We start from the raw sequence: 27,236 nt of genomic DNA, 5'->3' as shown, positions 1-27,236 counted from the left end.
TTTCCAAAAACAACTAATTTTTAAGAAAAAAAATAATAAAGCAAACACTGCCCGTTAGACAACAGGGTTGTCGATCAAAAGTTGGAATGAATTTTAATGGAAAAAATCTTAGTAGGCTTTGCAATCTTTGTCAGAAATATTTTTGACGTTTAAATGTCAGTGTTTTTCTTACTATTATTATTGTTTTTCAAATTAATTTTTAAATAAAGTTTTATCGCATTTACGCCCTTTCACTTGACGTTTCAAAATTTTAAATAAAACAATAATAGTAAGAAAACCACTGATTTAAACGTCAAAAATATGTATGACAAAGATTGCAAAGCCTACTAAGATTTTTTCATTAAAAATTCATTCCAACTTTCGATTAACAACCCTACAACTTAACAGTTAGTGTTTGCTTAATTATTTTTTTTCTCAGAAATTATTAAATTTTCGAAGAACATCAGAGAGACAAAAAAGTTTTAGAATAGTTTTATCTATCTAACTAAAATTTTTCCAATGTATTTATGATTTTCATAAAAAAAATGTAGGCATAAATTGAACGGGGGCGGTTGCGTTTAGTAGTTTAGAAGGGTAGGTTGAAAGTACAAATAGGGCCAAAACGTGCCCTATTATGAGTTAAACATATTCCCCAAATTTCATTTTCCTAGTGTCTATGGTTTATGAGAAAAAAAAATATATCGAAGTACCCTTAAAATTCACTAAAGAATCACCCCTTGAAGTTTGTTGCAGTCATTCAGATACACCCTGTAGAATTGTTGCATTGTTTTTGAATACCTGGAATATTTAATATCCTCGATCTAGCAGCTTGTTGATAAATATCGGCCCGAATCGGTGTTCTACAAATTGGATTAACAGGATCCGGCATTAAATTAATACCATCAACTTGGAAAATACAAACATCCGGGGAAATATCAACATTTTCCAACTCAGCTAAAGGAACAATTACTCGGAAACCTTTACAATCGAGATAAATAAGGGGTAAAACTCGATTACTGATATTAACTGTCATCTCAGTTTCTTTAACTTTTGACGGTGAAGATGGAATTTGTAACAACGGCTCAAAAACTATCGAAAAACTTCGTAAAGTTGGTAAACACAACAAAAAATCAATAGCTTGGAGTGTAACAACAACTTCGGAAATAAATCGATTTGGATGTTGAGATGTTTCGTCCTCTTTAACCATGGTATTCTTTGTTCCCCATAAATTATGGGTGTGTTGACAACTAGCTCTTGTAATAATAATACTAGCAAAGCAATTATCTTCCCGAGTATCTTGCGATAAAATTTCTTCCCTCGTTTTCATGATAAAACCTAAATAATTCCCCGGTATCCATTGATTTTTAAATGGATCCAATAAATAATGTTGAATACTAGCCGCGCCAATTTTACTTTTAATTTTCATAAAAATGCTTTGAAAATCCAATGAACTCACAACATCTTCAGCTTCAACTACGAGTTTAAGCGTTAACGGTTTCGTGTAATTAAAATCTTCTTTACACATATCTTCTAATTTATAAGACAACATTTCGATTGTAAATTTCGTAATTGTCCATTGAATCCAAGCGGTTAATTTGATATGTTCCGTATTTATGTTATCGGTATTAATTGTAACACGTGGACTTTGTTCGCTTGTCGAATCTAAACTGCTTTCCTTTACAAATGTTGGTGATGCTGTAAATGAAGGTTGAGCGTTTATAACTGGGATGATACGCGGTGGTTGCGGTTGATCTTCGGACGTATCTGGGGCTAAATTATTTATTACTTCTATGAGTCCATAAAGAATACTTGCTATTAAACAAACCTAAAGAAATAAATTTTTTTGAGATTTTAAGTTAGATTATTTTTTGAATGTATTTACTTGTATTTCAGATAAAATAATTTTAGTTGGGCTCATATCGATGTGAATGCAAACTCCTAATCCACTTAAAGAATTATTTTCACTTCCTGTACTTGAAACGTCTTCTTTTTGCTGGTCTTTAAGGTTATCTGGTTTATTTTTTGAGCACATTCCAACTGTGGCGTTAAATGATACAGGTTTTAAAAGATCTAATTTAGTTCCTTTTTGCCAAGAATAACAACTAATATCTGATATTGATATATTCCATGGGAAATTTGATTTATCTACAACAAATTTTTTTCTTTAATCTCACTTTTAACAATTTTCAAATTAAATGATTAAGTTTAAAAATGTATATAAAATGAATTATTAACCATGGAATTAAAACTTACTTGGATTCCACAAACTATTTGGTAATTTAATAGGCAAATTTCTAGTATATTCCAAAATGTTATCTTTTGTACCAGCACTTCGTAAATTTCCGCATGGTAAAGTAATAACCAACATATCGGGTGGATTTTCGAGTTGCATCGCTTCATCAACAGCTTGTTGAATGCCTTGAGATCCAATTGCTGATAAAGATTCAGTTGGAAAATAAATTGTGCATTGGGATAAATCACCAAAAAGCATCATTGCTTGCCAAATGGGGAACCATTTACTTAAAAAGCAATAAATTCTTTCTTGAGGCTAAAAATTAATGTTATAATATATAAAATAATTATAACCAAATAATATTATTACATCCGCTAGTTGTTCTTCTTCTTTAAAATATTTTGGCGTTTTTGGTAATTGTAAAATTTCTCTATCTCTATCTGAACTGCTATGAACTGATTCGTGAGGTGTTGTTACTAACCTTCTAGGAGTTTCTATACCAGTAACTGTTGAGATAATTTCGGAACTACTCTTAATTTTTCTAATATCTATAAAAATTCGTTTCAACAACAGTAGCTAAAAATTTGTGTACGTATTATTTATTACCTGACGAATAGTCACTTTTAAAATTAACCAAAACAACGGGTGTATATAAAAACCATGAGCAAAGTAAGGGATCAACACAAACCCTAATTTCTTGTAAATTAAATATCATAATAGACGGATGAGTTTCGCGATCGGGATCTAAAGGGATTTGAAGGGAACATTTAAATAATGGAGTCGAATCGTTGTTTGAATCGTTGCTGGAATCGGGACCGGATATAAAAAGAACTTGTTGGATTTCGCGACTTTGCGTAAAACTACCTCTTCGTGAACACGAGGGAGAATTAGTCAGATGCGATCTGGTACTTATAAACGAGCTATTATCGAGTGGATCAAAAATAAATGCTTTTATTGAGTCTAAAGAAACGTTAATTGATAGTGTGGTTTTTGTTGAAACTTTATGAAGTTTCATTTCTTCCATAGAAAATTCTAAACAAGTTTTATCTGAAAAAACAAAAAAAATTTCTGTTATAATTTTTAATATAAAATAATTCTTACATGATTTAGATGCATCTTGAAGAATAGAAGTGTTACTAATAAAATAAATAGCTTCCTCACAATTAAACTTTGTCATCTTTTCAATTATTAACCCGATTAAAATCGCTCTCGGTTTTGTACTATTAATCCCAATACTTTCGGAATAAATTCTCATTTCGTTGTGAGGAGTATCCGGGTTAACCCAGTACTCTGGACTAATAATATTTTTATTTCTAAATGTTGCGTTAAACGGAGTTATAATCGTGGTTGTATTGCTTCCTAGTATTAATTTTGAACAAAAATTTAACACTTTTACCGAAAGGTTTTGATAACAAGCATCAAACATATGTCTCGGTGGATCAGGAAGTTGACACACTGTATGTACTAATTTTTTTGTATAAATTGGACCTTCCACCTTAACATCAATACATTGACATTCAATAGTTAACTTTGGTAAATACGCATAATTTTGTTGAGACGGTGAAATAATCGTTGATAATTTCTGAAATGAAAAAAAAAATATAATTAGGTGTTAATTAATAGTATATTATTATATGAGCATAGAATGAGTGAATAATAGCTCATTATATGCGAGTAGAATACTATACTTTGTCCATGACTATTGAAATTGATTCCATAAATTAATTTTTTAAATAAGTTTTTGAATAAAGGTTAAACGTCAATGTGACACAAATTCAATGTTACTAACTGTAACCAATTTCACAACAATTTGTCAAAATTAAATGTCAGTTTTATAAAACGTCGTTTTCTTTACGAAAATTAATTAATTTATGCTTAAATCATACGAAAAAAGGAATTTGTTTAGGTTTTTTTAATGTCAAACATTTAGAAACTCCTAAAAAATTGAATTAAATTGACGTTTTTTGAACTTTTAACGTTTCAAATAATTATTATTAGTCTGGTCACGATGGCTACCCGTGAATAATGATTATTATTCACTCCGTGAAAAATGACTACCATTTTGTTTTAGAAAACTCATTCATAAGGTATACATTATAAGCTAGTCGTGGACAATAGTATATTATTATATGAGCATATAATGAGGGCTATTATTCACTAAGGTTAAGTTTATGTCACGACCGTAGCGAGTGGCATAATTAACCTGAGTGAATAATAGTCCATTATATGCGAGTAGAATACTATACTTTGTCCATGACTATTGAAATTGATTCCATAAATTTATTTTTTAAATAAATTTTTGAATAAAGGTTGAACGTCAATGTGACACAAATTCAATGTTACTAACTGTAACCAACTTCACAACAATTTGTCAAAATTAAATGTCAGTTTTATAAAACGTCGTTTTCTTTACGAAAATTAATTAATTTATGCTTAAATCATACGAAAAAAGGAATTTGTTTAGATCTTTTTAATGTCAAACATTTAGAAACTCCTAAAAATTTGAATTAAATTGACGTTTTTTCAACTTTTAACGTTTCAAATAATTATTATTAGTCTGGTCAAGATGGCTACCCGTGAATAATGATTATTATTCACTCCGTGAAAAATGACTACCATTTTGTTTTAGAAAACTCATTCATAAGGTATACAGGGTGTCCCGCAACGATTGTACAATACTGCATCAGCGTATTCTCAGATCGAAAACAGACAAGAAAAATCTAATAAACATAGGTCCGAAAATGGACCAATTTCGAGATATTCAAAGTTTTAGTTTCATAAGCTGACCTATTGTAAACATCATTAATTCTAACGATTTAGATGCAGTAATTATATGATTACCATGGTTACGATTTGTTTTACAGTGTCAAATGCGTCACTAATTTTATTCTTCAAATCCTGCACATTTTGAACGTCTTCAGAATAAACAATTTGTTTTAAATGTCCCCAAAACCAAAAATCTAACGGATTTAAATCTGGTGAACGAGGTGGCCACGGGACAGGACCTCCTCGGCCAATCCACTTATTGCCAAATCTGTTATTTAAGTATGCTCGAGTAGCGCGTGCATAATCGTGCATAAAGTAGCAATCTTCTAGAATTTGTTGAGGTAATTCATCAAATGCCTCTGTAAGGTCATTTTGTAAAAAATGTATGTAGGCATCGGCTGTCAATCTCTTTGGAAGAAAAAATGGACCTAATAACTGATCACCTGTAACTCCAGCCCATACATTAACACTGAATCGCCACTGATGATGAGTTTCTAGTATTGCATGGGGATTTTCATCGCTCCAAACGTGCGCATTATGAATATTAAAAATTCCGCTTTGAGTAAACATTGCTTCATCCGTAAATACAATGTTTATGGGAAAGTCGACGTTTACTACCTCTTCCTGTATGACCCACCTACAAAAAATCTCTCTTGTTTCGCCATCATTTTCTGTTAGAGCTTGAACGGTGTTGTAATGATAAGGATAAAGCAACTGCTCCCTTAAAATGCGGTGAACGGTTGTTTTGTTAATGTTTTCTTGTGCAGAAATTCTTCTAATGCTGGTTGAGGCATTTTCATCGACTCTTCTCAAAACTACTTCTTCTAATTCCACCGGCGTTGTGTAATGTCTCTCCGTGGAATGGCTGTGGGTTACGCTTCCCGTTTCTTTTAATCTGAGAAATAGTCTGCTAAAGGTGTGACTATTAGGCAATCGTCTGTTCGGGAACCTTTGCGCGTAATGACGAGCTGCTAACGACGCATTTCCATCAGCTAGTCCGTAACAATACACCATATCCGCCATCTCTTCCTTGGAGTAATTAATAGGAGCCATACTTAATAGTTTTATTAAATGAAATAGTAAAATAATAATGTCGTGAAGTATTATTATTTTTTTTTGATTAGACAACTTATCGTAATCATAGTAACGACTTAATTATTATAAAAACAAATTTAAATTCATGATGTTAACAATATCAACTTATGAAACTAAATCTTTGAATATCTCGAAAATGGTCCATTTTCGGACCTATGTTTATTAGGCTTTTTTTGTTTATTTTTGATCATAGAATACGCTGATACAGTTTTGTACAATCGTTGCGGGACACCTGTATATTATAAGGTAGTCGTGGACAAATAAATTAATGTGAGATTTACCTTCCTTTTTCTAAATAAATAACTTTTAGTTGATTCAAATTTAGGATGATCGAATAAATGTACTTCAATAACAGGGGCAATGATGGTGTATTGCATAACTTGTATTGGAATGTTTTCGTTTAAAGCGTCGTAATCATCAGTTGAAGGTGGTTGTAAATCAACTTTTGATGGGGGGTGCGATTTTTCAACTATATAAGGGGCGTAATCATAAGCTGAAGCAGCCGCCACCATGCATTCAACACGGTGAATTAATCCAGCACAAACTTTCACTCGAATTGGACCAACAACGATTCTTAATAAAGTCCTTACTAAAATGTTACTAAAACGGAATTAATTAAATGCCATAAGCAATAATTTATTTAAAAATCTTGAACCAACCTATATTCAAGATTTGTGATATCCGACAGTTGATCAGAAGTCATATCATCTGGCACAACAACTTCATGGACAAAATCGACCGCAAAAGCAGCCGTTCTATCCAACATAGTTGTTTCAGTTACGTGGGCAACATGGTAATCCCATGAAACGTTATACAATTTTCGTTGCCCTTTATTTTCAACGGCTTCCGCGTCAAATAGCGAATCAGTTTTGTGATTTTCAGTAACGGAACCTGCTTATTACAAAAAATAAATATTTAAAAAGAATTTTAATTTTAAATTACTTATAACCTGCTGAAAAGTAACATTGAACTGAATTTTCTTCAAAAATATCAACGACACCACAAGTACACAACCCCAATGGTTGAATCTCTATATTTCCAATCCCCGCTTTGGCGTTAACCCATTTCAAGCCGTGAATAATAGTTTCCGAATAAAGACCTTGCACTTTTAAAAGCAACAATGGGTAATATTTGAGTTTCTTCTGCGAATAATAACTTCGATCGCTGCTACTTTCCGAAACCTGCGAAGCTTTTTTTTATTTACTAAACAAAAAAAGTAACCGAAAAGATAACCGATAAAATTCGAAATATAACTTACTTTAAAAACTAAACACGTTGTGTCTACGTAAAATCCGATGTGTAACGTGTGTCCTGTTGGAACGATCGGTTGTTCTTCTCCCCCTGGTTCATCTTGTGACGAACGAATTGATGGTACAAATGACCATATCCAGCCGGCCCAAGAAGTGGTTGTATCATTCGGTTCAACTATAAAAAAAAATTTATTTTATTCAATCAACCATGTCATGACGGGCGATTTCAATGCAACATTATTGGACAACACGATCTTGAAGAAAGAAATGATAGGACATAACATAAAGAACAGAACGAAGATCCAAGTGGCACACTGGACAAATGGCTAACATTGTTGTAGAAGGAGCAAAAAAGACGTTCAATAGACGATGAGAGAATAGGAATGGGAATGTGGTACCGGATTGACTGATTGATGTACAGGGTGGGCAAATTTCGGTGTTATTATAGGCGAATAAAACGAATAAAAACTTTGAATAGTTGATTTAAATTTCTCAGTGTCTTATCCCTGACTTTGTTCACCAATAAAAAATGATTTGTAGATAAAGTTTGTTTATTAAAAATACAAGAAACGTATTAATTAATGAATAATTAAATATGAACAACAACTTTAGGAATTAAACAGTCACAGACTGTGTCATCTTCTTCTACTAAACTTACTGGTTGTAAGGTTAGAAGTTAGAACAGTTGGGTATTAATGAATGAAACCTTCGGTAGTATCTTCCCAGTTTTCCCCAACCATGAGATTTAGAAGTTTTTTCATATTAGCAACCTTTTCTTTTGAAATTGGGTGAGATAGAGGAAGATTAGGGATCATAAACTGGGCAGCGGACTTTCCATTGAAACGATGTTTATATGGGATATGGACATTTTTTAATTTTATCGCTTTATGTATTTAAAGATAATAAGGAATTTCTAAGCGGGAAACTCGCCTCGAAAAATTCATGAATGAAATGATCAGTAAACTCACGTTACTATAGTAACTAAGTGGCATTTAACGTTTTCCTCGCCTACTATAATTAAAATTTTGAATATTAATCTTTAATATTTTAGAATTAAAAAACAACGCTTATTTTTCCCAAATACACCATGCGTGCAATACATCATTGGAAAGCTAAAAATATGCTCTTTTCAGTAACACCATAATCTACTACGTATCAACCCCATTTCTCTAATTTCAAAAATAAACGAAATATGAGCATTTTTTGAAATCACGAACATTTGACATTTTGGCTATAACTTAAAAACAAAAGAAGATAGAGGTTTGGTGTTTGCGGGATTGGGTTAGTCTCGAAAAAAGAGACCGGGACATGGCACCTACTTTTTTCATATCTCTTATAGTTTCTGAGATAGCCTACAATTAGTAACTATACTCTGTTTTTAAACCAGGAGGAGTAAACGCGAAAATCAGATTTACACTAGGAAAAATTACCAGACAATATCACTAGATCTTTGATTATATATAATATGGATTGAGCTAACTGAATATATCTACTAACAAAAATGTTGCTCAAGGTGAATAGACGCAGATGGAAAGCGATAATGTGAAAGTGTAACAAAGATAGATATATTATATGTCAGTACGCTTCTATATCTATCTCACTTCTATCAGTACACCCATTATATGGCAGTACATTTCTATGTCTATCTCGGTTCGATCACCTTGCGCAAGCTATCTCTCACGTTGGCTCAATCCATATTATATATAATCAAAGCACTAGATATTTTGGCGGTAAATTTAAATTAATAATTATTATTATTTATTTATTTACTTATTATTGTATTTATTTCCGTTTGTTATCGTCAACACTAAACATACAAATTAACATTAAAGTTATGAGTGTATTAATTGAAGACGCAAAAGAGTTTAAACAAAATTTACAACAATGACACGAAACTGTCGAATTATCAATAACCTAACCTTCAAATTCAAAATTGCCTGTGTGTGAACCTTCCTCGCATTCAACCAATCACGTGCAAGGTCAATCTGGTGACAAATTTAAAATACTCTTCCTGGTTTAAAAACAGAGTATAATTGCCAAAGAAAACTTCAAGGTATAATTAATGTTTGTAAACAAAACTAACCTTACCTAACATACCTTCACGCTATAATTGACATTACAAAAGAAAACTTCACGCTATAATTGCCATTACTAATTGCCAAAGAAAACTTCATGGTATAATTAATGTTTGTAAACAAAACTAACCTTACCGAACATTCCTTCACGCTATAATTGACATTACAAAAGAAAACTTCACGCTATAATTGCCATTACTAATTGCCAAAGAATACTTCATGGTATAATTAATGTTTGTAAACAAAACTAACCTTACCTAACATTCCTTCACGCTATAATTGACATTACAAAAGAAAACTTCACGCTATACTTGCCATTACTAATTGCCAAAGAATACTTCATGGTATAATTAATGTTTGTAAACAAAACTAACCTTACCTCACATTCCTTCACGCTATAATTGACATTACAAAAGAAAACTTCACGCTATAATTGCCATTACAAATTGCCAAAGAATACTTCATGGTATAATTAATGTTTGTAAACAAAACTAACCTTACCGAACATTCCTTCACGCTATAATTGACATTACAAAAGAAAACTTCACGCTATAATTGCCATTACTAATTGCCAAAGAATACTTCATGGTATAATTAATGTTTGTAAACAAAACTAACCTTACCTAACATTCAGCGTCTGAAGACACAGGGCTAAACCCGAAACTTAAAAATATACAACTTAGCGCTGAATAACAATTAAAACTAGAACTAACACTTGCACTAGAACTATACTCTGTTTTTAAACCAGGAGGAGTAAACGCGAAAGTCAGATTTACACTAGGAAAAATTACCAGAAAATATCACTAGATATTTTGGCGGTAAATTTAAATTAATAATTATTATTATTTATTTACTTATTATTGTATTTATTTTCGTTTGTTATCGTCAACACTAAACATACAAATTAACATTAAGGTTATGAGTGTATTAATTGAAGACGCAAAAGAGTTTAAACAAAATTTACAACAATGACACGAAACTGTCGAATTATCAATAACCTAACCTTCAAATTCAAAATCAAAATTGCCTGTGTGTGAACCTTCCTCGCATTCAACCAATCACGTGCAAGGTCAATCTGGTGACAAATTTAAAATACTCCTCCTGGTTTAAAAACAGAGTATAGTAGTTTAGATGGGTAGGTTGAAAGTACAAATAGGGTCAAAACGTGCCCTATTATGAATTAAACATATTCCCCAAATTTCATTTTCCTAGCGTTTATGGTTTTTGAGAATTAAAAAGAAAATTAAACATTAAAATTTTTGGAGGGGTGTAGCTCCTTAGGGGAGCCGAATTCGCCCATGGTTCATATATCAAAGTACCCTTAAAATCCACTAAAGAGTCACCCCTTGAAGTTTGGTGCAGTAATTTAGATACATCCTATATACAGGGTGATTCACATAAGAACCGACATAGAACAGGGACATGTAGAGGATAATAAATTAAGACGATTTAACACAACTTATCTCTATACTAAGTTGTACTCCTGAGGAGTTACAGGCCTTCAAAGTTGGGTCTTAAATTTTTAAAACATTGAATATCTTCGTAATACATTAAGTTAGAAAAACCAAATTAGGTATACGTTATGAGTGTACCGAGGGTATTAATTGGTAGCAAGTTGAGACCAATTGAGGCATTTGAAAGGGTTGATTACGGGTGATGGTCCCCTAAATTTTGACAGATTTTTTTAACCTTTTGGTGGATTTAACACATTATTACCTGATTTCATGTGGAATTTAATTCTAAAACTTTTTTTACTCTTATTATTTTTTAAAAACATTGTCGTTTTCATAAAAAACTCAAATAATTAAAGACACGAATTTCGTTAATGCTACTTAAAATTATCGAAAATTCAGTAGTCGGCTATGAAATTGTACGTCAAACTTGACAAATAGGTTATAAAATTATTTGACAACAAGGTTTTATAACCTATTTGTCAAGTTTGACGTACAATTTCATAGCCGACCACTGAATTTTCGCTTATTTTAAGCAACATTACGAAATACGTGGGTTTAGTTATTTAAGTTTTCTATGAAAACGACGAAGTTTTTTAAAAAATAATAAGAGTAAGAAAAGTTTTAGAATCAAATTCCACATGAAATGAAGTAGTAATGTATTAAATCCGCCAAAAGATTAAAAAAATCTGTCAAAATTTAGGGTACCATCACCTTTAATCAACCCTTTGAAATGCTTCAATTGAGTTCAATTTGCTATCAATTAATACCCTTGGTACACTCATAACGTATACCAAATTTGGTTTTTCTAGCTTAATGTATTACGAAGATATTGAACTTTTTAAAAATTTAAGAGCCAACTTTGAAGGCCTATAACTCGTCAGGTGTACAACTTAGTATAGAGGTAAGTTACGTTAAATCATTTTAATTTATTGTCCTCTACATGTCCCTGCTCTGTGTCGGTTCTTATGTGAATCACCCTGTATAGTTTATTGTATTGTACTTGCTTGATCCCAATAAATAAATAAATGTTATAAAAATTACCCATTGCCTCATAACTAGTTTCATCACAGATTTTTACATCGTGTTCACTTTTCATATCATTTCCACCCAATGTACACGCCAATAAAACGAGTCTTATTACCATCGGAATTTGTTGTTCAGTCATACTAAATTCCATGCTAAAAATAATTAGAATATAAAAATTGTTAGAAACTATTTCTTAACCTTACTTGTTACAATAAATATCAAATCTTGTAGTGGATGCTTTCGAAATGTTTGAAGATTGATAGGTTCGTAGAAAATGCATGGTTAGAGAGCATCGGTATAACATTGGTTCTTGATAAACGTCAATTTTTCCTGATGCATTCCTTTTATCCAAACATATAGTGAGATCGTTTACAGTGATTAATTTTCGCATTGTTACCTGCGCTGGGGAAGAATCTATAATGTAATGGGTTGGATATTTCTTATAATATGACCAAAAAAGGTATTCTAAGACAACATTTTTGTAATCAAGATTTATATAATGACAATAATAAAATTTTATCGCTAAGTATTAAGACTTTTTTTTATTCATTTTTATCACTTACCTGAATACGTTGGTTCCCATTTCTCATCACAAGACTCATACGTTAACAACTTAATATTCATAGATAGCACAATATCCTCTTCCACATACTTCAAAATAAGATTGTTACAATAAATCCTAATGTTACTTACTATTTTATTGATTAATGCATGAACGTAACTTGGTGGAGCTTCCACTTCATGTCTATAAAGAATTTTATTGTATAAATAAAAGTAAATCATTTTCAAACAACTAACTTTTTTCCTTGAATTTTTTTTGGTTTTTCTTTCGGCGGTTCAGATGGTTTATCATTTTCTGTACTTCTCAATTTTAAAATACATTCTATAGTATTTATGGTAATGGAAATAGGTTCTGAAGTTAATTTGGTCCATGGCACATGTATGGAAAGTTCATGGATGTGTCCCGATACAAAACTAAAAGGTAATTGTAATTCTTGCTCAAGCACCTCGAGTCGTAAGTCCAAATTATGAAACGATGCATCTCCACCCCACAATGATACCTTAAAAAAATATCAAAGAATAATAAACTAACTTAGATGATAATTTTATTAATTACCTGAGAATCTTCCAATCGGAAATTTTTAATATACTTATCAACATAGCTCAAAATTAAAGGCGTTATATATGATTCTAATTTAAACATTTAATATGATTTTAAGAAATAATTTTTTGGTTATTATTTAAGTATCATTTTAACTTAAACGAAACGTTTGGTTATGATTTGATTTTGTGCTGTTTTTTTAAAAATAATCTTCAAGGAATATTAAAACAACTTTAAACCCCCAGTTTGTGCGGTGGTTTTAAATAAAAACGTCATTCAACGCTACGTGTAGTTTGACTGATTTTGACACAATTTTGACATATTTACAATTTAGGTTAATTAAAGTTCGGGTAGGGGGCGCAATTTAATATTTATTTTAACTATCAAAAATGCATTTTAGACTATGTTTTAAAACCTATCTATTTTTTTGATTATAATATATATTCAAACTTAATAATTACTAATAATGAATTAAATTTAATAATAAAATAAAAAAATCATATTATAGATATCTTAATGTAGTGTTCAAACATGCCGATAGAATACGTTCGCGTTGTTTTGATTTGACACATGACACATTGCATTGGCCCCGTTTTAACGCGCATTTATGTTCGCGGTTCTCGTGCAGTTGCGCTTCAACCAACATGGCGAACGTGCGGGACAGCGATACCTCACTCTGGCTACATAACAAACTCGGAACTTCCAACGATTCTTGGACTGGAGGTTCGATATGCGGTCAATTAAACGCTGAGGTTCTACGAAACATCAAGGACTGCTTTCCTGACCTTCAAACGCAAGTTAAACTAAAATTGCTACTTAGTTTCTTCCACATACCTCGTAGAAACATCGAGGAGGTGCGTGTTTACCTTTTAAAAAGATTCGTTTTAATAATGTAACTGATTCGGATAAATTTTTTTTAGTGGCGAGTTGAGTTGGATCAAATTATAGATGTTGCTATTGGTGATTCCGAATTATGGGTTTCTATGCTTGCTGAGTCTTTAAAAACTTTCCCAGCTACAGGATCTTTAAACACCGAATTAACCGATGTAGATGAAGTTCGACCCATATTCACCGATTTAGTTAATGAATTAAGGAAATTGGTTAAGAAGCAAGCTGATCATGTTATGCTACCGATGGAATGTCATTATTTAAATAAACCAGCGTTAGTTTCCGTTGTATGTATATTGGATTTTCTATTGCGGTTGGATTAAAACTTAAAATTGATTTTTTTAAGGTTGGTCAACAGCCTGCTCCTATAAAGCATTTTACTATAAAAAAGAAACCAAAATCGGCAATTTTACGCAGTGACTTATTACAAAAATCTCACGATGTTGCTTCTAACCTTAAAAAAGCTTCTGCGCCAGTTATACCTGTTAGGTCGCGAGGGATGCCACGAAAAATGACCGATACCAGTAACAAATCCTTGTTAAATCAATATCTAATTAATAACTTTAAAAAAATATTTTTAGCTCCATTGAAAGGTATCCCAAGTAGAGTTCCAACATCTGGTTTTAGATCTAACGCTTTAACAAACACCTTAACGAATCGACCACCACTGTCAAGACCTGCAGCAGGTCGTAAGGAAGGTGGTGTTAAGTTATTGGATATTTCAGATCAACCACTCGGATTTATGGCTGCTAAAAAAAGAAAGAAGATGCAAGGTATGAATGTTTTGAATTTAATATTTGAAAGTTAGTAAATTTAGTTTTTTGTTGTAGAAATGGAAGAGAAAAAGGCTGTGGAAACCACAGGTCTTCAAAATTCACCTCCACCTGCAGTTCCCGCACCGGATTATGCAGCTGGATTAGCATCCGCTACAACTTATGCCCCACCAACACCGCAACCCGCCGTTTCAAGAAGTACGAGCGTTCTATTAAATAGATTAAATACTTTATATACATTTATACACCCTATTAATATTTTTAGCACCCACATCTCCATCTACAGCAACAGTCTCAACCACAGTAATTTCCCAAACTACACAACAACCATCATCGGTTGTCGCAGCTCCAGCTTCAATCGTAACGGTTATTCAAACAACAACGACAGCTCCTCAATACATAACAACATCCATCATACGACCAGTACCGCCTTTATTAACCACGACAAACGTTACTCAACGAACTGCGATTGTTGCAGAACAACCAGCGACTGCCGTGCCTGTTGGAACACCTCTGGTGATATCAACGCGTCCCGTCCAACATGTGACGCAGGTTAGAATACAACCGCCCGCTGCTAACACATCGTTACAACGACGCGGATTAGCATTGACTCGCGAACAAATGTTGGAAGCGCAGGAAATGTTTAGAGCGGCTAATAAAGTGACGAGACCTGAGAAGGCCCTTATTCTTGGATTTATGGCGGGATCAAGAGATAATCCTTGCCCGCATTTGGGTAATATAGTGACGATAAAGTTATCTGAGGATCAGGAAAATGTGCAACAACCCGATGATACTTATTTGACGATGATGGTTGAGACACATTTCCAAATGAATTATAACAACGGCGAGTGGAAACGCATTAGGAAATACAGACATATTGAAAAAAGTGTCGAACCGATACAACAGAATGCGCAAGCCGCCGCACTCGTTTGATAAATGTAGATCTCTTTTTGTTCGTTTCGAATTAGAAATTTTTTAAGTTTGAGATAAGTTGAAATGTACAAATTTTTTTAATAAGAGTTTAAATATATTGAAACGTTTCTTTTTAAAATTAATCTTGATTTTAAGACGATATTGAATTGTATTTATTTACAAACAAATTTTAGTTTAACACAATTAGTTTTATTTAGAAATTTTCACATTATTTTGATTGTGTATATATAGTGATATACACTAATAATTTATTCATGTTTTTGCTAGTTGCTAACTGATCATTTTGTGCAAATAATTGTATATATTGTTAAGCATTAAAAGTTGTATTATTTTCTAAATGGTTGTTTTATTTGTTAGGATATTCAAATATAAATAATAACCATTTTTTTTATAAAATGGTGTTTATTTGATAATTATGATTACACTATAAAAGATTTTAAGCACTTATATGATATTGATATATCACAAATAACCCAAAACTATGTACAACATAAAATACGACTGAAACATAAAACTTAAATGCGTCTATCTTGATTAGAGTGCTTTTATAAATTAAAAAATAATCTAGAATGTCTAAATAAATTCACATTTTTACAGGTAATTAATTTTTTAAGATATACATAGGGTGAGTCAGGATCAAAAATTTTTAATTTACTAATTTTTATGATAACCATCTCAGCGAGACCGGTCATTAGACGTTTCTGGGGTTCTGGCGAAAATAAAAATTTGAGAATTCAGACTTAAGTATTATCAATTACCCTGTTTTTCCGCTAGAAGCCGCATTCAATATAAGCCGCGGCTTATTAAATGTTATACTTTTTTCATTTTTTCTACATTTTATCCCTATTAAGCCGCACACATATATAAGCCACACTCAAATACAAGCCGCTCTCGATTATAAGAAGCACACATTCAGATCTGTTGAGCAGTAACACCTTGGCCACAAATAGAAATTCAATTAAAAAATTGGATAACTGAAAAAAGAAAGGATGGAATACAAGTTACTGGTAAACAGATTCTGTGACAAGCAAAATTAGTAGCCGAGCAGTTAGAAATTACATTTAAAAGATCACCAAATTGGGTATATAATTTCATGAAAAGAAATGATGTAAGAAGAGCTGCAACATCGGTTGGACAACATTTGCCTGCAAATTGGGAGGAAAAGTTAATACAGTTTCAACATTTCGTAACCGAAACCAAAATAAACGTGGACTTACCTAACATTGGGAATATGGATGAAGTACCAGTGAGTTTTGACTTACCATCAAAATTTACTTTTCAAAAAAAGGCAGTGATGACATAAAAATTGTAACTACTAGACATGAAAAATCTAATTTCACAGTGGCTTTAAGTGTTCTTGCTAGTGACAAGAAACTGCTACCATATGTACTATTTAAAAGAAAAACACGCCCAAAAGGAAATTTTCCAAAAAGTGTTATTATTTCGGCTAATGAAAAGGGATGGATGTCTTCGAATGAAATGGAGCTATGGCTAAATGAAATTAAATACTAAAGACTAAAGAAACTAAGACTAAATAAACGGCTTGGATCATTTTTTAAAAGGGATAATGGCCGATTAATGTTGGACTCCGCACCTGGACATCGCACCGATGCTGTAAAAAATAAATTAAAAAAAATCAAACAATACCTGCAGTTACACCTGGAAGATTAACGAAACTGTTACAGCCGTTGGATATTTCAATAAATCTTTTAAAGCAAAACTAAGAGAATTGTGGGAAAAATTTATGATCAATTCTTATAATGCTTATAAAGAAACAGGAAAACCGATAAAGCGAGTGTCTTATGAAGAAATCGTTAATTGGATTGACACAGTATGGCAAAATATTTCTGAGGACGTCATTAAAAACGGATTTAGAAAGACTAAAATAAAATTCTACAATGAAGAAATAATTCCTACAAGAAGATGAACCTATAAATGAAGTGGAAGTAAACGATTAGAAAGAAAGCAATGAAAATAATCACGAGGACGATCATTTATTGTTTGACTGCCTTTTGTCAGGCTTTGATTCGGATAGACCAGGTCATGAAGAAGACATGGATTTTATGATAGTTATCTACCTACACATAGTAGTAGGTACATAATTTGTTTTATTTCTCATAGAATATATCTTTTGTTTTAATGTAGAATATATTATATTGTTTCATTAAAATATATTTGGGTTTTTTTAATTACCTAGATATTTACGTAAATGAACTTTTATTAAAAATAAAAAAGTACTATTTTTGAAATGTTTTGCAACTGTTTGCTATATTTTGATGTTTAAATTCTAGCCGTCAAAGAAAACCGATCAGAAAAACATTTTTGAATAACATTTTAAATGGAGAAATATAATGTAAATATAATTCTAATAAATACTTAGATAGGTACATTTTGTACATATCTACAAGCCGCAACCTTTTATAAGCCGTGCTTTAAAACCACTTTTTCTTCATACGAAACCGCGGCTTCTAACGGAAAAACAGGGTACGATCTCTTCGACTAAAATATTTTCAGATTTCTTGCACTTCCGGTTATACCGGAAGTCGCCACCTACTTTATTTTTTTAAATGGAACACCCTGTATATTTTTACATATTTGGATTTGTCTGTTTTCAGGGTTTATAAATAACTTTACTTTTTGCAATTTGATACGGCCGTTCTCGAGTTATTCGAATTTTTCTAGAAAAATCTGCTCCAGCACATTTGTTCAAAAAATCAGAGAACACTCGATTTTTGGGATATCAATTTAGGATTCAGAATATGCTTAAACAACATGATGGAGTATGTTTTGGTGCCGAGAACGGTTATCTAGAACGTTTGGTCACTTTACTATGGCACGTTAACTTTTCAAAGTTTGGAAGTACCATAACTTCATTTTTTTAAATGGCACCCCCCACATTTTATTACTTAGTCGTCTTCGGCGTCTCATTCTACATCTTTTATATCCCATATGTCCCATACCTAACATTAATAGTTTAGGAGATAATTAGGGTTTTTTGAAAAATGCACACATATCATATGAATATTTAGCCTAATGTGCCATGAAAAACAAGCCTTCTCAATGAGTTCTTGTCAAAGACTCACTTGTTTACGTCACTTGATGCATGTGAGCTAATAATTATCTGTTATGTCCCTTAATATTAGTACTGAAATGAGTTAAAATCGATAACAATAACGAAAGTAATATTTACACAAATCAAGGAATTCTTAATTTATTTTTTATTCATAAAAAGCGCGACAAAGTTCGTAGTATGATTCCTAGATCTTCTTTGGCAGCTCGAATTGAGGTGTTGGGACTGGGCTCGAAATAAGCCAAGGCATTCACCTCTTCCGTTGCATTATCTACTACATTTTTTGGTCAGTTTAACACGTGATTAATTCGTCCAAAATGCAAAAAATTTGCTTCTATTCTTTTAAATTTATCTTTTGTCATCGGAGGTAAATGCGGATAATTTTCATTAAACATTCTGCAAGTTCTACTAAGAACTTTGTCGCACTTTTCGTGCACAAAAAATAAATTATGGATTTCTTCATTTGTATAAACTTTATTTACGTTATTAATATCCATTTTAACTGGTTTTAGACTCACAAGCATCAAACAACCTAAATTAGACTTTGACGTTTATAAATAAGTCATTAAACATTTGTTTTCCATGGCACACTAGGTTAATATCCATATGATATGTGAGCATTTTTCAAAAAACCCTAATTATTTCTCAAACTATTAATGTTAGGCATAGGACGTATGGAGTAGAAAAGATGTAAAATGAGACGCCGAAGACGACTAAGTAATAAAATATGGGGGGTGCCATTTAAAAAAATGAAGTTATGGTGCTTCCAAATTTCGAAAAGTTAACGTGTCATAGTAAAGTGACCAAACGATCTAGACAGCCGTTCTTGGCACCAAAACATACTCCATCATGTTGTTTAAGCATGTTCTGAATCCTAAATTGATATCTCAAAAATCGAGTGTTCTATGATTTTTTGAACAAATGTCCGCTGGAGCAGATTTTTCTAGAAAAATTCGATTAACTCGAGAACGGCCGAATCAAATTGCAAAAAGTAAAGTTATTCATAAACCTTGAAAACAGACAAATCCAAATATGTAAAAATATATAGGGTGATCCATTTAAAAAAATAAAGTAGGTGGCGACTTCCGGTATAACCAGAAGTGCTAGAAAACTGAAAATATTTTAGACAAAGAGAACGTAATTGATAATACTTAAGTTTGAATTCTCAATTTTTTATTTTGGCCAAAACCACAGAAACGTCTAATGACCGGTCTCATTGAGACACCCTGTATATCAAAAAATAACATTGTAATTAAGGAGAAACTAATAATTCCGGTTCTGATCTCACCTTCTATATATCATTTATATTAAATCCTCAACTTATACTTACCATAATAAACAAAAAAATAAATTAATGTTAACCTACCTTAAATTTACCTTCTTATACACGTAAAATCTCTAGAGATTTATTATAACAAATTGCGATCCAATCGGGCTGCGTCGCCCCCCATTGAATCTGATTAACTTCACCTTCGGCGGCGGTATATGCCAAAATGGGATCTTCAATAGCTCTAGGCATCTGTTGTATATCCCAAATTAACGCTTGATGATCATCGCCAGCCGTACAAATATGACATGATGAATGTGGAGCCCAAGCAATCCCATTAACACACGCCCTATGGTTATTAAGCCTTGCAACTGGCGTACAAGGTACTCTTACATCTAATATGATTACTTCGCAAGCATCCATCGCAATCGTCGCTAAATAATTTGGGTCTTGTTTATTCCAGGCAAGTCGTAATAATGGTGTATGCGCTGGGTCCTCGTAAATTATTGTTGAATGTTCTAAGTGGCGTAAATCAAACATTCTAACTGAACCGTCCGCCCCAACTGAAGCGAACATATCCCTTCCACCTCCAGCACGAGAGAACGCTATGTCATAAACTTCTTTATCATGTGCTATTAATTGGGTTTTTACATGACCGGAAACTAAGTTTACCCGGCCCAAAATTTGTCCAGTTTCCAAACCCCAAATAGTGCAAGTTGTGTCTATCGAGGAAGTACCTACTAAGTTTGGGTCAACTTCGTTCCAATCAAAACTTGTTAATGGAGCACAAAAATCGGAATTTTTGTTATTGTTTAAGACACATTCTAAACGTGTATCTGGTTCTCCAGCTCTCCATACTCTTAAATAATCTCCGCTAAAAAGAAATATTATACACTTATTTTTTGCTCACTTTTAATTTCCTACCTTGTGGCTAATAAATCGGGAAAAACTCCCTTACTATCCGGTATCCACATAATTTTTGTTGTTGGATATGGATGTTCAAAAGTACTCTTTGGTGTAAACTCACTACTATCTTCATCTAAAGAGACAATTTGAACTTTGTTGTTATATTCTTCGACAAAACTTCCCAAAGCCAATCTGAATCTTTTATCAGGTCTCACCGACCAATTCATACTGTAAAGGGGCCATGGGGCTACATACTTGTAAATTTCTTTTCGTTTAACAGCCGGACCCACCGATGAATGGGCCATTTTAGCTGAATTACGAATATGCTCCAGTCTGTTTTTAAAAGGGGTAAAGGATTTTTGTCCTTTACGAAGGGTAAACACTTTAATTTATTTCTACTTGTTCATACTTTCGGTGGTGATCTTATTAACGTTACAAAGAATCATAAGTTTATAATAATAATATTTACGTAGAATTGAAAAATGTACATACTCGAGATTGTAAGCGGTAAGTAAAAAAAATTATGCTAACAAACTAAAATGCATTCTTACTAAAGTTGGGCTTTTTAAAAATAGATGGCGCTAAAAATTCAATAAAATTTTCATTGAAATTATTATTTTTATTTTATAATTTTGCATAATATGTAATTAAAAACATTTTATTTGCGAGAATTTATTATTTTGACAAATATATTTCAAGTATTTTTAATAAATCAAATGAATTTTTGACGTTTATCATTTTTGAGGTTACAAAATGAGGTTATGTTTTCGCCGATCATTCACTAAGAAAATTATGATTAAACCTTTACGAAGATATTCCACGTTGATTCCAAGCTATTATATAACGACTCCTATTTACTATGTGAACGCATGTAAGCATTAATTTAGTTAAAAAATTGTAAATTTCATCATATAATTCCAGCGCCACATATCGGCCATTTATATAGTTCCGTTATAGCGGATGCGATTCAAAGATTTCAAAAATTAATTCATCCGGAAGAAAATGTTATTTTTTCAACAGGAACTGATGAACATGGAACTAAAATTCAGCAATCAGCCACTAAACATAATAAACGAATATTGTTTAAACGTTTCTAATAGTTATAAAGAGATGTTTCAATGTTTTAGTGTTGATTACACTCGATTTATAAGAACTACCGAAGCTAAACATAAAGAGGCTGTGCATAAATTTTGGGTAAACTTATTTGATATACAAATTGTAGTTTGCAATTGCTGTTTAATTGATGCTATTTAAGGAAACTATAGATAAAAATGGATCTTATTAACGTTACAAAGAATCATAAGTTTATAATAATAATATTTACGTAGAATTGAAAAATGTACATACTCGAGATTGTAAGCGGTAAGTAAAAAAAATTATGCTAACAAACTAAAATGCATTCTTATTAAAATTGGGCTTTTTAAAAATAGGTGGCGCTAAAAATTCAATAAAATTTTCATTGAAATTATTATTTTTATTTTATAATTTTGCATAATATGTATTTAAAAACATATTGTTTGCGAGAATTTATTATTTTGACAAATATATTTCAAGTATTTTTAATAAATCAAATGAATTTTTGACGTTTATCATTTTTGAGGTTACAAAATGAGGTTATGTTTTCGCCGATCATTCACTAAGAAAAATATGATTAAACCTTTACGAAGATATTCCACGTTGATTCCAAGCTATTATATAACGACTCCTATTTACTATGTGAACGCATGTAAGCATTAATTTAGTTAAAAAATTGTAAATTTCATCATATAATTCCAGCGCCATATATCGGCCATTTATATAGTTCCGTTATAGCGGATGCGATTCAAAGATTTCAAAAATTAATTCATCAGGAAGAAAATGTTATTTTTTCAACAGGAACTGATGAACATGGAACTAAAATTCAGCAATCAGCCACTAAGCATAATCAGCCTCTAAACGAATATTGTTTAAACGTTTCTAATAGTTATAAAGAGATGTTTCAATGTTTTAGTGTTGATTATACTCGATTTATAAGAACTACCGAAGCTAAATATAAAGAGGCTGTGCATAAATTTTGGGTAAACTTATTTGATATAAGAATTGTAGTTTGCAATTGCTGTTTAATTGATGCTATTTAAGGAAACTATAGATAAAAATGGATCTTATTAACGTTACAAAGAATCATAAGTTTATAATAATAATATTTACGTAGAATTGAAAAATGTACATACTCGAGATTTTAAGCGGTAAGTAAAAAAAATTATGCTTACAAACTAAAATGCATTCTTACTAAAGTTGGGCTTTTTAAAAATAGGTGGCGATAAAAATTCAATAAAATTTTCATTGAAATTATTATTTTTATTTTATAATTTTGCATAATATGTAATTAAAAACATTTTATTTGCGAGAATTTATTATTTTGACAAATATATTTCAAGTATTTTTAATAAATCAAATGAATTTTTGACGTTTATCATTTTTGATGCATTTTTGAGGTTAGAAAATGAGGTTATGTTTTCGCCGATCATTCACTAAGAAAAATATGATTAAACCTTTACGAAGATATTCCACGTTGATTCCAAGCTATTATATAACGACTCCTATTTACTATGTGAACGCATGTAAGCATTAATTTAGTTAGAAAATTGTAAATTTCATCATATAATTCCAGCGCCACATATAGGCCATTTATACAGTTCCGTTATAGCGGATGCGATTCAAAGATTTCAAAAATTAATTCATCCTGAAGAAAATGTTATTTTTTCAACAGGAACTGATGAACATGGAACTAAAATTCAGCAATCAGCCATTAAGCATAATCAGCCTCTAAATGAATATTGTTTAAATGTTTCTAATAGTTATAAAGAGATGTTTCAATGTTTTAGTGTTGATTATACTCGATTTATAAGAACTACCGAAGCTAAACATAAAGAGGCTGTGCATAAATTTTGGGTAAAATTATCCTTATTTAATATAAGAATTGTAGTTTGCAATTGCTGTTTAATTGATGTTATTTAAGGAAACTATAGATAAAAATGGTTGTGTTTACTCAGCAAATTATTCCGGGTGGTATTGCATAGCTGATGAAACATTTTTAAGCGATTTAGAAGTAACCGACCAAATATTAAGTAATGGACAAAAAATAAAAGTTTCTAAAGAAAGTGGACATCCAGTTGAATGGACAGAAGAACAAAATTATATGTTTAAATTATCGAATTTTCAAGATAATTTAAAGAATTGGTTATTACAAAACGGTACTAAACTCATTTATTTGAAATTTATATTACATTTTAAGTTTTAGAGAACGCAGTTCAACCAAAAAAGTTTCATAAAATCTTATTAAATTGGATAACAAAAGATGAAATGCGAGATGTATCCATTTCAAGACCAATTTCTAGAGTACATTGGGGTATTAAAGTACCGGGCGATAGTACGCAAACAATTTACGTTTGGATGGATGCTTTAATTAATTATTTGAGTGTTGTTGGATATCCAAATGAGTTAAATTGTTGGCCACCTAACGTTCAAGTTATTGGCAAAGATATATTAAAGTAATCAATGAATATTATTCCATGAACATTTTAGTAATTTACTTTAATTAGATTTCATGGAATATATTGGCCAGCTTTTTTAATGGCAGCAAGTTTAAAGTTACCAAAAACGATTCTTTGCCATTCCCATTGGACCGTTGATGGTGAAAAGATGTCAAAATCTAAAAGTAATGTTATTTCCCCAATAAAATTAAGTAACACATACACAAATGAAGGGATTCGTTACTTTTTACTTCGAGAAGGAATTACTCATCGCGATGGAAGTAACTTTAATTAAATAAAATTTGTTGGTCCCCTTAAATTAATTAAAATATTTTCTTCAGATTATAGTGAAGTAAAATTGATGAGAGTTTTAAACTCGGAATTAGCAGATACATTCGGAAATTTATTAAGTAGATGTTGTGGAAACGCTTTAAACCCAACTCAAACAATTCCACCATTAAATAAAACCGCCTTTAATGAAATAACAAAAATTGAAGCTGGAAAGAAACTAATAGAATTAGTTGAATCGTTAGAAAACGTTTGTTTCAAACATTACGAAAATTACAACTTTTATAAAGTTGTTGATTCGGTTATAAACACTTTACATGCTGCGAATTTATTCGTTGAAACGATGAAACCATGGGAGTTAAGGAAAAAAATTGAATTAATACCGCAATTAGAAATTACGTTACATTTAACGTTTGAAACGTTGAGAGTTTCCGGAATTATTTTACAACCGATTATTCCTCAATTGTCTAAACAATTGTTGGATAAATTAAATGTCGATCCAAATAAAAGATTTTGGAACGATTTAAAGAGATTGTCTTGGAACGTTGACGAAACTAAGGAAATTGTGGAATTATCAAAAGAAAAAACAATTTTGTTTAAACGGATTCTAACCGAAAGAGAGGATAAAGAAAAAAAAAAGAGAAAAATAAATTGTAATAAATTTATGTAAATGTAGTTAAAAAATTAAATTACTATTTACTGAAAATGTATTATTATGTATACAGGGTGTCTCAGCGAGACCGGTCATTAGACGTTTCTGTGGTTCTGGCCAAAATAAAAAATTGAGAATTCAGACTTAAGCACTTCCGGTTATACCGGAAGTCGCCACCTACTTTATTTTTTTAAACGGAACACCCCGTATATTTTTACATATTTGGATTAGTCTGTTTTGAAGGTTTATAAATAACTTTACTTTTTGCAATTTGATTCGGCCGTTCTCGAGTTATTCGTTTTTTTCTAGAAAAATCTGCTCCAGCGGACATTTGTTAAAAAAATCATAGAACACTCGATTTTTGAGATATCAATTTAGGATTCAGAACATGCTTAAGCAACATGATGAAGTATGTTTTCGTGCCGAGAACGGCTATCTAGATCGTTTCGTCACTCTACTATGACACGTTAACTTTTCGAAATTTGGAAGCACCATAACTTCATTTTTTTTAATGGCACCCCCTATATTTTATTGCTTAGTCGTCTTCGGCGCCTCATTTTACATCTTTTATATCCCATACGTCCTATGCCTAACATTAATAGTTTGAGAAATAATTAGGGTTTTTTGAAAAATGCTCACATATCATATCGATATTGACCTAGTGTTCCATGGAAAACAAATGTTTAATGACTTATTGACAAACGTCAAAGTCTGATTTACGTTGTTTGATGCTTGTGAGTCTGAAACCAGATAAAATGGATATTAATAACGTAAATAATGTTTATACAAATAAAGAAATCCATAATTTATTTTTTGTGCACGAAAAGTGCGACAAAGTTCTTAGTAGAACTTGCAGAATATTTAATGAAAATTATCCGCATTTACCTCCGATGACAAAAGATAAATTTAAAAGAATAGAAGCAAATTTTTTGCATTTTGGACGAATTAATCACGTGTTAAATTGGCCAAAAAATGTAGTAGATAATGCAACGAAAGAGGTGAATGCCTTGGCTTATTTCGAGCCCAGTCCCAACACCTCAATTCGAGCTGCCAAAGAAGATCTAGGAATCATACTACGAACTTTGTCGCGCTTTTTATGCATAAAAAATAAATTAAGAATTTCTTGATTTGTGTAAATAGTACTTTCGTTATTGTTATCGATTTTAACTCTTTTCAGTACTAATATTAAGGGACATAACAGATAATTATTAGCTCACATGCATCAAGTGACGTAAACAAGTGAGTCTTTGACAAGAACTCATTGAGAAGGCTTGTTTTTAATGGCACACTAGGCTAAATATCCATATGTTATGGTGCATTTTTCAAAAAACCCTAATTATCTCCTAAACTATTAATGTTAGGTATGGGACATATGGGATATAAAAGATGTAGAATGAGACGCCGAAGACGACTAAGTAATAAAATATGGGGGTTGCCATTTAAAAAAATGAAGTTATGGTACTTCCAAATTTTGAAAAGTGAACGTGCCATAGTAAAGTGACCAAACGTTCTAGATAACCGTTCTCGGCACCAAAACATACTCCATCATGTTGTTTAAGCATATTCTGAATCCTAAATTGATATCCCAAAAATCGAGTGTTCTCTGATTTTTTGAACAAATGTCTGCTGGAGCAGATTTTTCTAGAAAAATTCGAATAATTCGAGAACGGCCGAATCAAATTGCAAAAAGTAAACTTATTTATAAACCCTGAAAACAGACAAATCCAAATATGTAAAAATATACAGGATGTTCCATTTAAAAAAATAAAGTAGGTGGCGACTTCCGGTATAACCGGAAGTGCAAGAAATCTGAAAATATTTTAGTCGAAGAGATCGTAATTGATAATACTTAAGTCTGAATTCTCAAATTTTTATTTTCGCCAGAACCCCAGAAACGTCTAATGACCGGTCTCGCTGAGACATCCTGTATATTAATATGTATATATTAACAGTAATCATAAAAACAC

The 27,236-nt window shown here is 31.6% G+C and overlaps 5 protein-coding genes across 7 annotated transcripts in view; 3 read left to right on the top strand and 2 right to left on the bottom strand.

Annotated features, from left to right (window-relative positions):
- Nucleotides 1-13,305, bottom strand: part of LOC111422536 (vacuolar protein sorting 13B) — a 39,455-nt gene extending 26,150 nt beyond the window's left edge. For both annotated transcript variants that reach the window (XM_071201550.1, XM_071201551.1), the window contains exons 1-15: nucleotides 12,996-13,305; nucleotides 12,677-12,939; nucleotides 12,442-12,623; nucleotides 12,082-12,292; nucleotides 11,894-12,030; nucleotides 7,332-7,498; nucleotides 7,023-7,254; nucleotides 6,733-6,964; nucleotides 6,355-6,673; nucleotides 3,314-3,794; nucleotides 2,819-3,259; nucleotides 2,582-2,760; nucleotides 2,233-2,527; nucleotides 1,862-2,124; nucleotides 778-1,804 (exon numbers count right to left, since the gene is read on the bottom strand). In XM_071201550.1, the coding sequence (XP_071057651.1) occupies nucleotides 778-1,804; nucleotides 1,862-2,124; nucleotides 2,233-2,527; nucleotides 2,582-2,760; nucleotides 2,819-3,259; nucleotides 3,314-3,794; nucleotides 6,355-6,673; nucleotides 6,733-6,964; nucleotides 7,023-7,254; nucleotides 7,332-7,498; nucleotides 11,894-12,030; nucleotides 12,082-12,292; nucleotides 12,442-12,623; nucleotides 12,677-12,939; nucleotides 12,996-13,082 (4,516 nt within the window). In that variant the 5' untranslated portion in view covers nucleotides 13,083-13,305. The remainder of the gene's footprint in view (nucleotides 1-777; nucleotides 1,805-1,861; nucleotides 2,125-2,232; nucleotides 2,528-2,581; nucleotides 2,761-2,818; nucleotides 3,260-3,313; nucleotides 3,795-6,354; nucleotides 6,674-6,732; nucleotides 6,965-7,022; nucleotides 7,255-7,331; nucleotides 7,499-11,893; nucleotides 12,031-12,081; nucleotides 12,293-12,441; nucleotides 12,624-12,676; nucleotides 12,940-12,995) is intronic.
- A 230-nt stretch (nucleotides 13,306-13,535) lies between these two features.
- LOC111422540 (Negative elongation factor A) lies at nucleotides 13,536-15,692 on the top strand. The gene is made up of 6 exons (XM_023055742.2): nucleotides 13,536-13,834; nucleotides 13,901-14,155; nucleotides 14,215-14,392; nucleotides 14,450-14,641; nucleotides 14,699-14,839; nucleotides 14,907-15,692. The coding sequence occupies exons 1-6, from the start codon at nucleotides 13,625-13,627 to the stop codon at nucleotides 15,572-15,574; spliced, it is 1,644 nt and encodes a 547-aa protein (XP_022911510.2). The 5' UTR covers nucleotides 13,536-13,624; the 3' UTR covers nucleotides 15,575-15,692.
- Nucleotides 15,693-19,868: 4,176 nt separating this feature from the next.
- On the bottom strand, nucleotides 19,869-21,221 carry LOC111422539 (DDB1 and CUL4 associated factor wap). The gene is made up of 2 exons (XM_023055741.2): nucleotides 20,836-21,221; nucleotides 19,869-20,785 (listed from the first exon to the last, which is right to left on the bottom strand). Exons 1-2 carry the CDS (start codon nucleotides 21,120-21,122, stop codon nucleotides 20,026-20,028), a joined length of 1,047 nt encoding a protein of 348 aa, XP_022911509.1. The 5' UTR covers nucleotides 21,123-21,221; the 3' UTR covers nucleotides 19,869-20,025.
- Nucleotides 21,222-21,232: 11 nt separating this feature from the next.
- Nucleotides 21,233-25,363, top strand: LOC111422538 (Methionyl-tRNA synthetase, mitochondrial). 2 transcript variants are annotated; one of them, XM_071201548.1, is made up of 7 exons: nucleotides 21,233-21,324; nucleotides 21,563-21,688; nucleotides 23,468-23,748; nucleotides 23,816-24,050; nucleotides 24,098-24,347; nucleotides 24,399-24,610; nucleotides 24,671-25,363. In XM_071201548.1, exons 1-7 carry the CDS (start codon nucleotides 21,300-21,302, stop codon nucleotides 25,285-25,287), a joined length of 1,746 nt encoding a protein of 581 aa, XP_071057649.1. In that variant the 5' UTR covers nucleotides 21,233-21,299; the 3' UTR covers nucleotides 25,288-25,363. The 2 variants fall into 2 exon arrangements, with proteins under 2 accessions (XP_071057649.1, XP_071057648.1); XM_071201547.1 differs by lacking the exons at nucleotides 21,233-21,324; nucleotides 21,563-21,688 and adding an exon at nucleotides 23,280-23,417 and having other exon boundaries at nucleotides 24,671-25,362.
- On the top strand, nucleotides 22,080-23,045 carry LOC139432771 (methionine--tRNA ligase, mitochondrial-like). The gene is made up of 4 exons (XM_071201549.1): nucleotides 22,080-22,179; nucleotides 22,418-22,543; nucleotides 22,594-22,874; nucleotides 22,936-23,045. The coding sequence occupies exons 1-4, from the start codon at nucleotides 22,155-22,157 to the stop codon at nucleotides 22,963-22,965; spliced, it is 462 nt and encodes a 153-aa protein (XP_071057650.1). The 5' UTR covers nucleotides 22,080-22,154; the 3' UTR covers nucleotides 22,966-23,045.
- Nucleotides 25,364-27,236: the final 1,873 nt, after the last annotated feature.

This window comes from Onthophagus taurus, chromosome 2, assembly GCF_036711975.1.
Source record: "Onthophagus taurus isolate NC chromosome 2, IU_Otau_3.0, whole genome shotgun sequence".
In the NCBI taxonomy this organism is placed as follows: domain Eukaryota; kingdom Metazoa; phylum Arthropoda; class Insecta; order Coleoptera; family Scarabaeidae; genus Onthophagus; species Onthophagus taurus.
This window is presented reverse-complemented; position numbering and strand designations above follow the sequence as displayed.

What these genes read in the sequence shown, in the direction of transcription:
- LOC111422540 (XM_023055742.2), top strand. Translation starts at nt 13,625, where the DNA reads ATGGCGAACGTGCGGGACAGCGATACCTCACTCTGGCTACATAACAAA. An exon ending in AACCAGCGTTAGTTTCCGTT is followed by an intron (nt 14,156 to 14,214) that starts GTATGTATATTG and finishes GATTTTTTTAAG; the next exon opens with GTTGGTCAACAGCCTGCTCC. An exon ending in AAAAAGAAAGAAGATGCAAG is followed by an intron (nt 14,642 to 14,698) that starts GTATGAATGTTT and finishes TTTTTGTTGTAG; the next exon opens with AAATGGAAGAGAAAAAGGCT.
- LOC139432771 (XM_071201549.1), top strand. Translation starts at nt 22,155, where the DNA reads ATGTACATACTCGAGATTGTAAGCG. An exon ending in TATTTACTATGTGAACGCAT is followed by an intron (nt 22,544 to 22,593) that starts GTAAGCATTAAT and finishes ATATAATTCCAG; the next exon opens with CGCCATATATCGGCCATTTA. An exon ending in AGGCTGTGCATAAATTTTGG is followed by an intron (nt 22,875 to 22,935) that starts GTAAACTTATTT and finishes ATGCTATTTAAG; the next exon opens with GAAACTATAGATAAAAATGG.
- LOC111422539 (XM_023055741.2), bottom strand. Translation starts at nt 21,122, where the DNA reads ATGGCCCATTCATCGGTGGGTCCGGCTGTTAAACGAAAAGAAATTTAC. An exon ending in CCCGATTTATTAGCCACAAG is followed by an intron (nt 20,786 to 20,835) that starts GTAGGAAATTAA and finishes ATTTCTTTTTAG; the next exon opens with CGGAGATTATTTAAGAGTAT.
- LOC111422538 (XM_071201548.1), top strand. Translation starts at nt 21,300, where the DNA reads ATGTACATACTCGAGATTGTAAGCG. An exon ending in AGGCTGTGCATAAATTTTGG is followed by an intron (nt 23,749 to 23,815) that starts GTAAAATTATCC and finishes ATGTTATTTAAG; the next exon opens with GAAACTATAGATAAAAATGG. An exon ending in GAATTGGTTATTACAAAACG is followed by an intron (nt 24,051 to 24,097) that starts GTACTAAACTCA and finishes TTTAAGTTTTAG; the next exon opens with AGAACGCAGTTCAACCAAAA.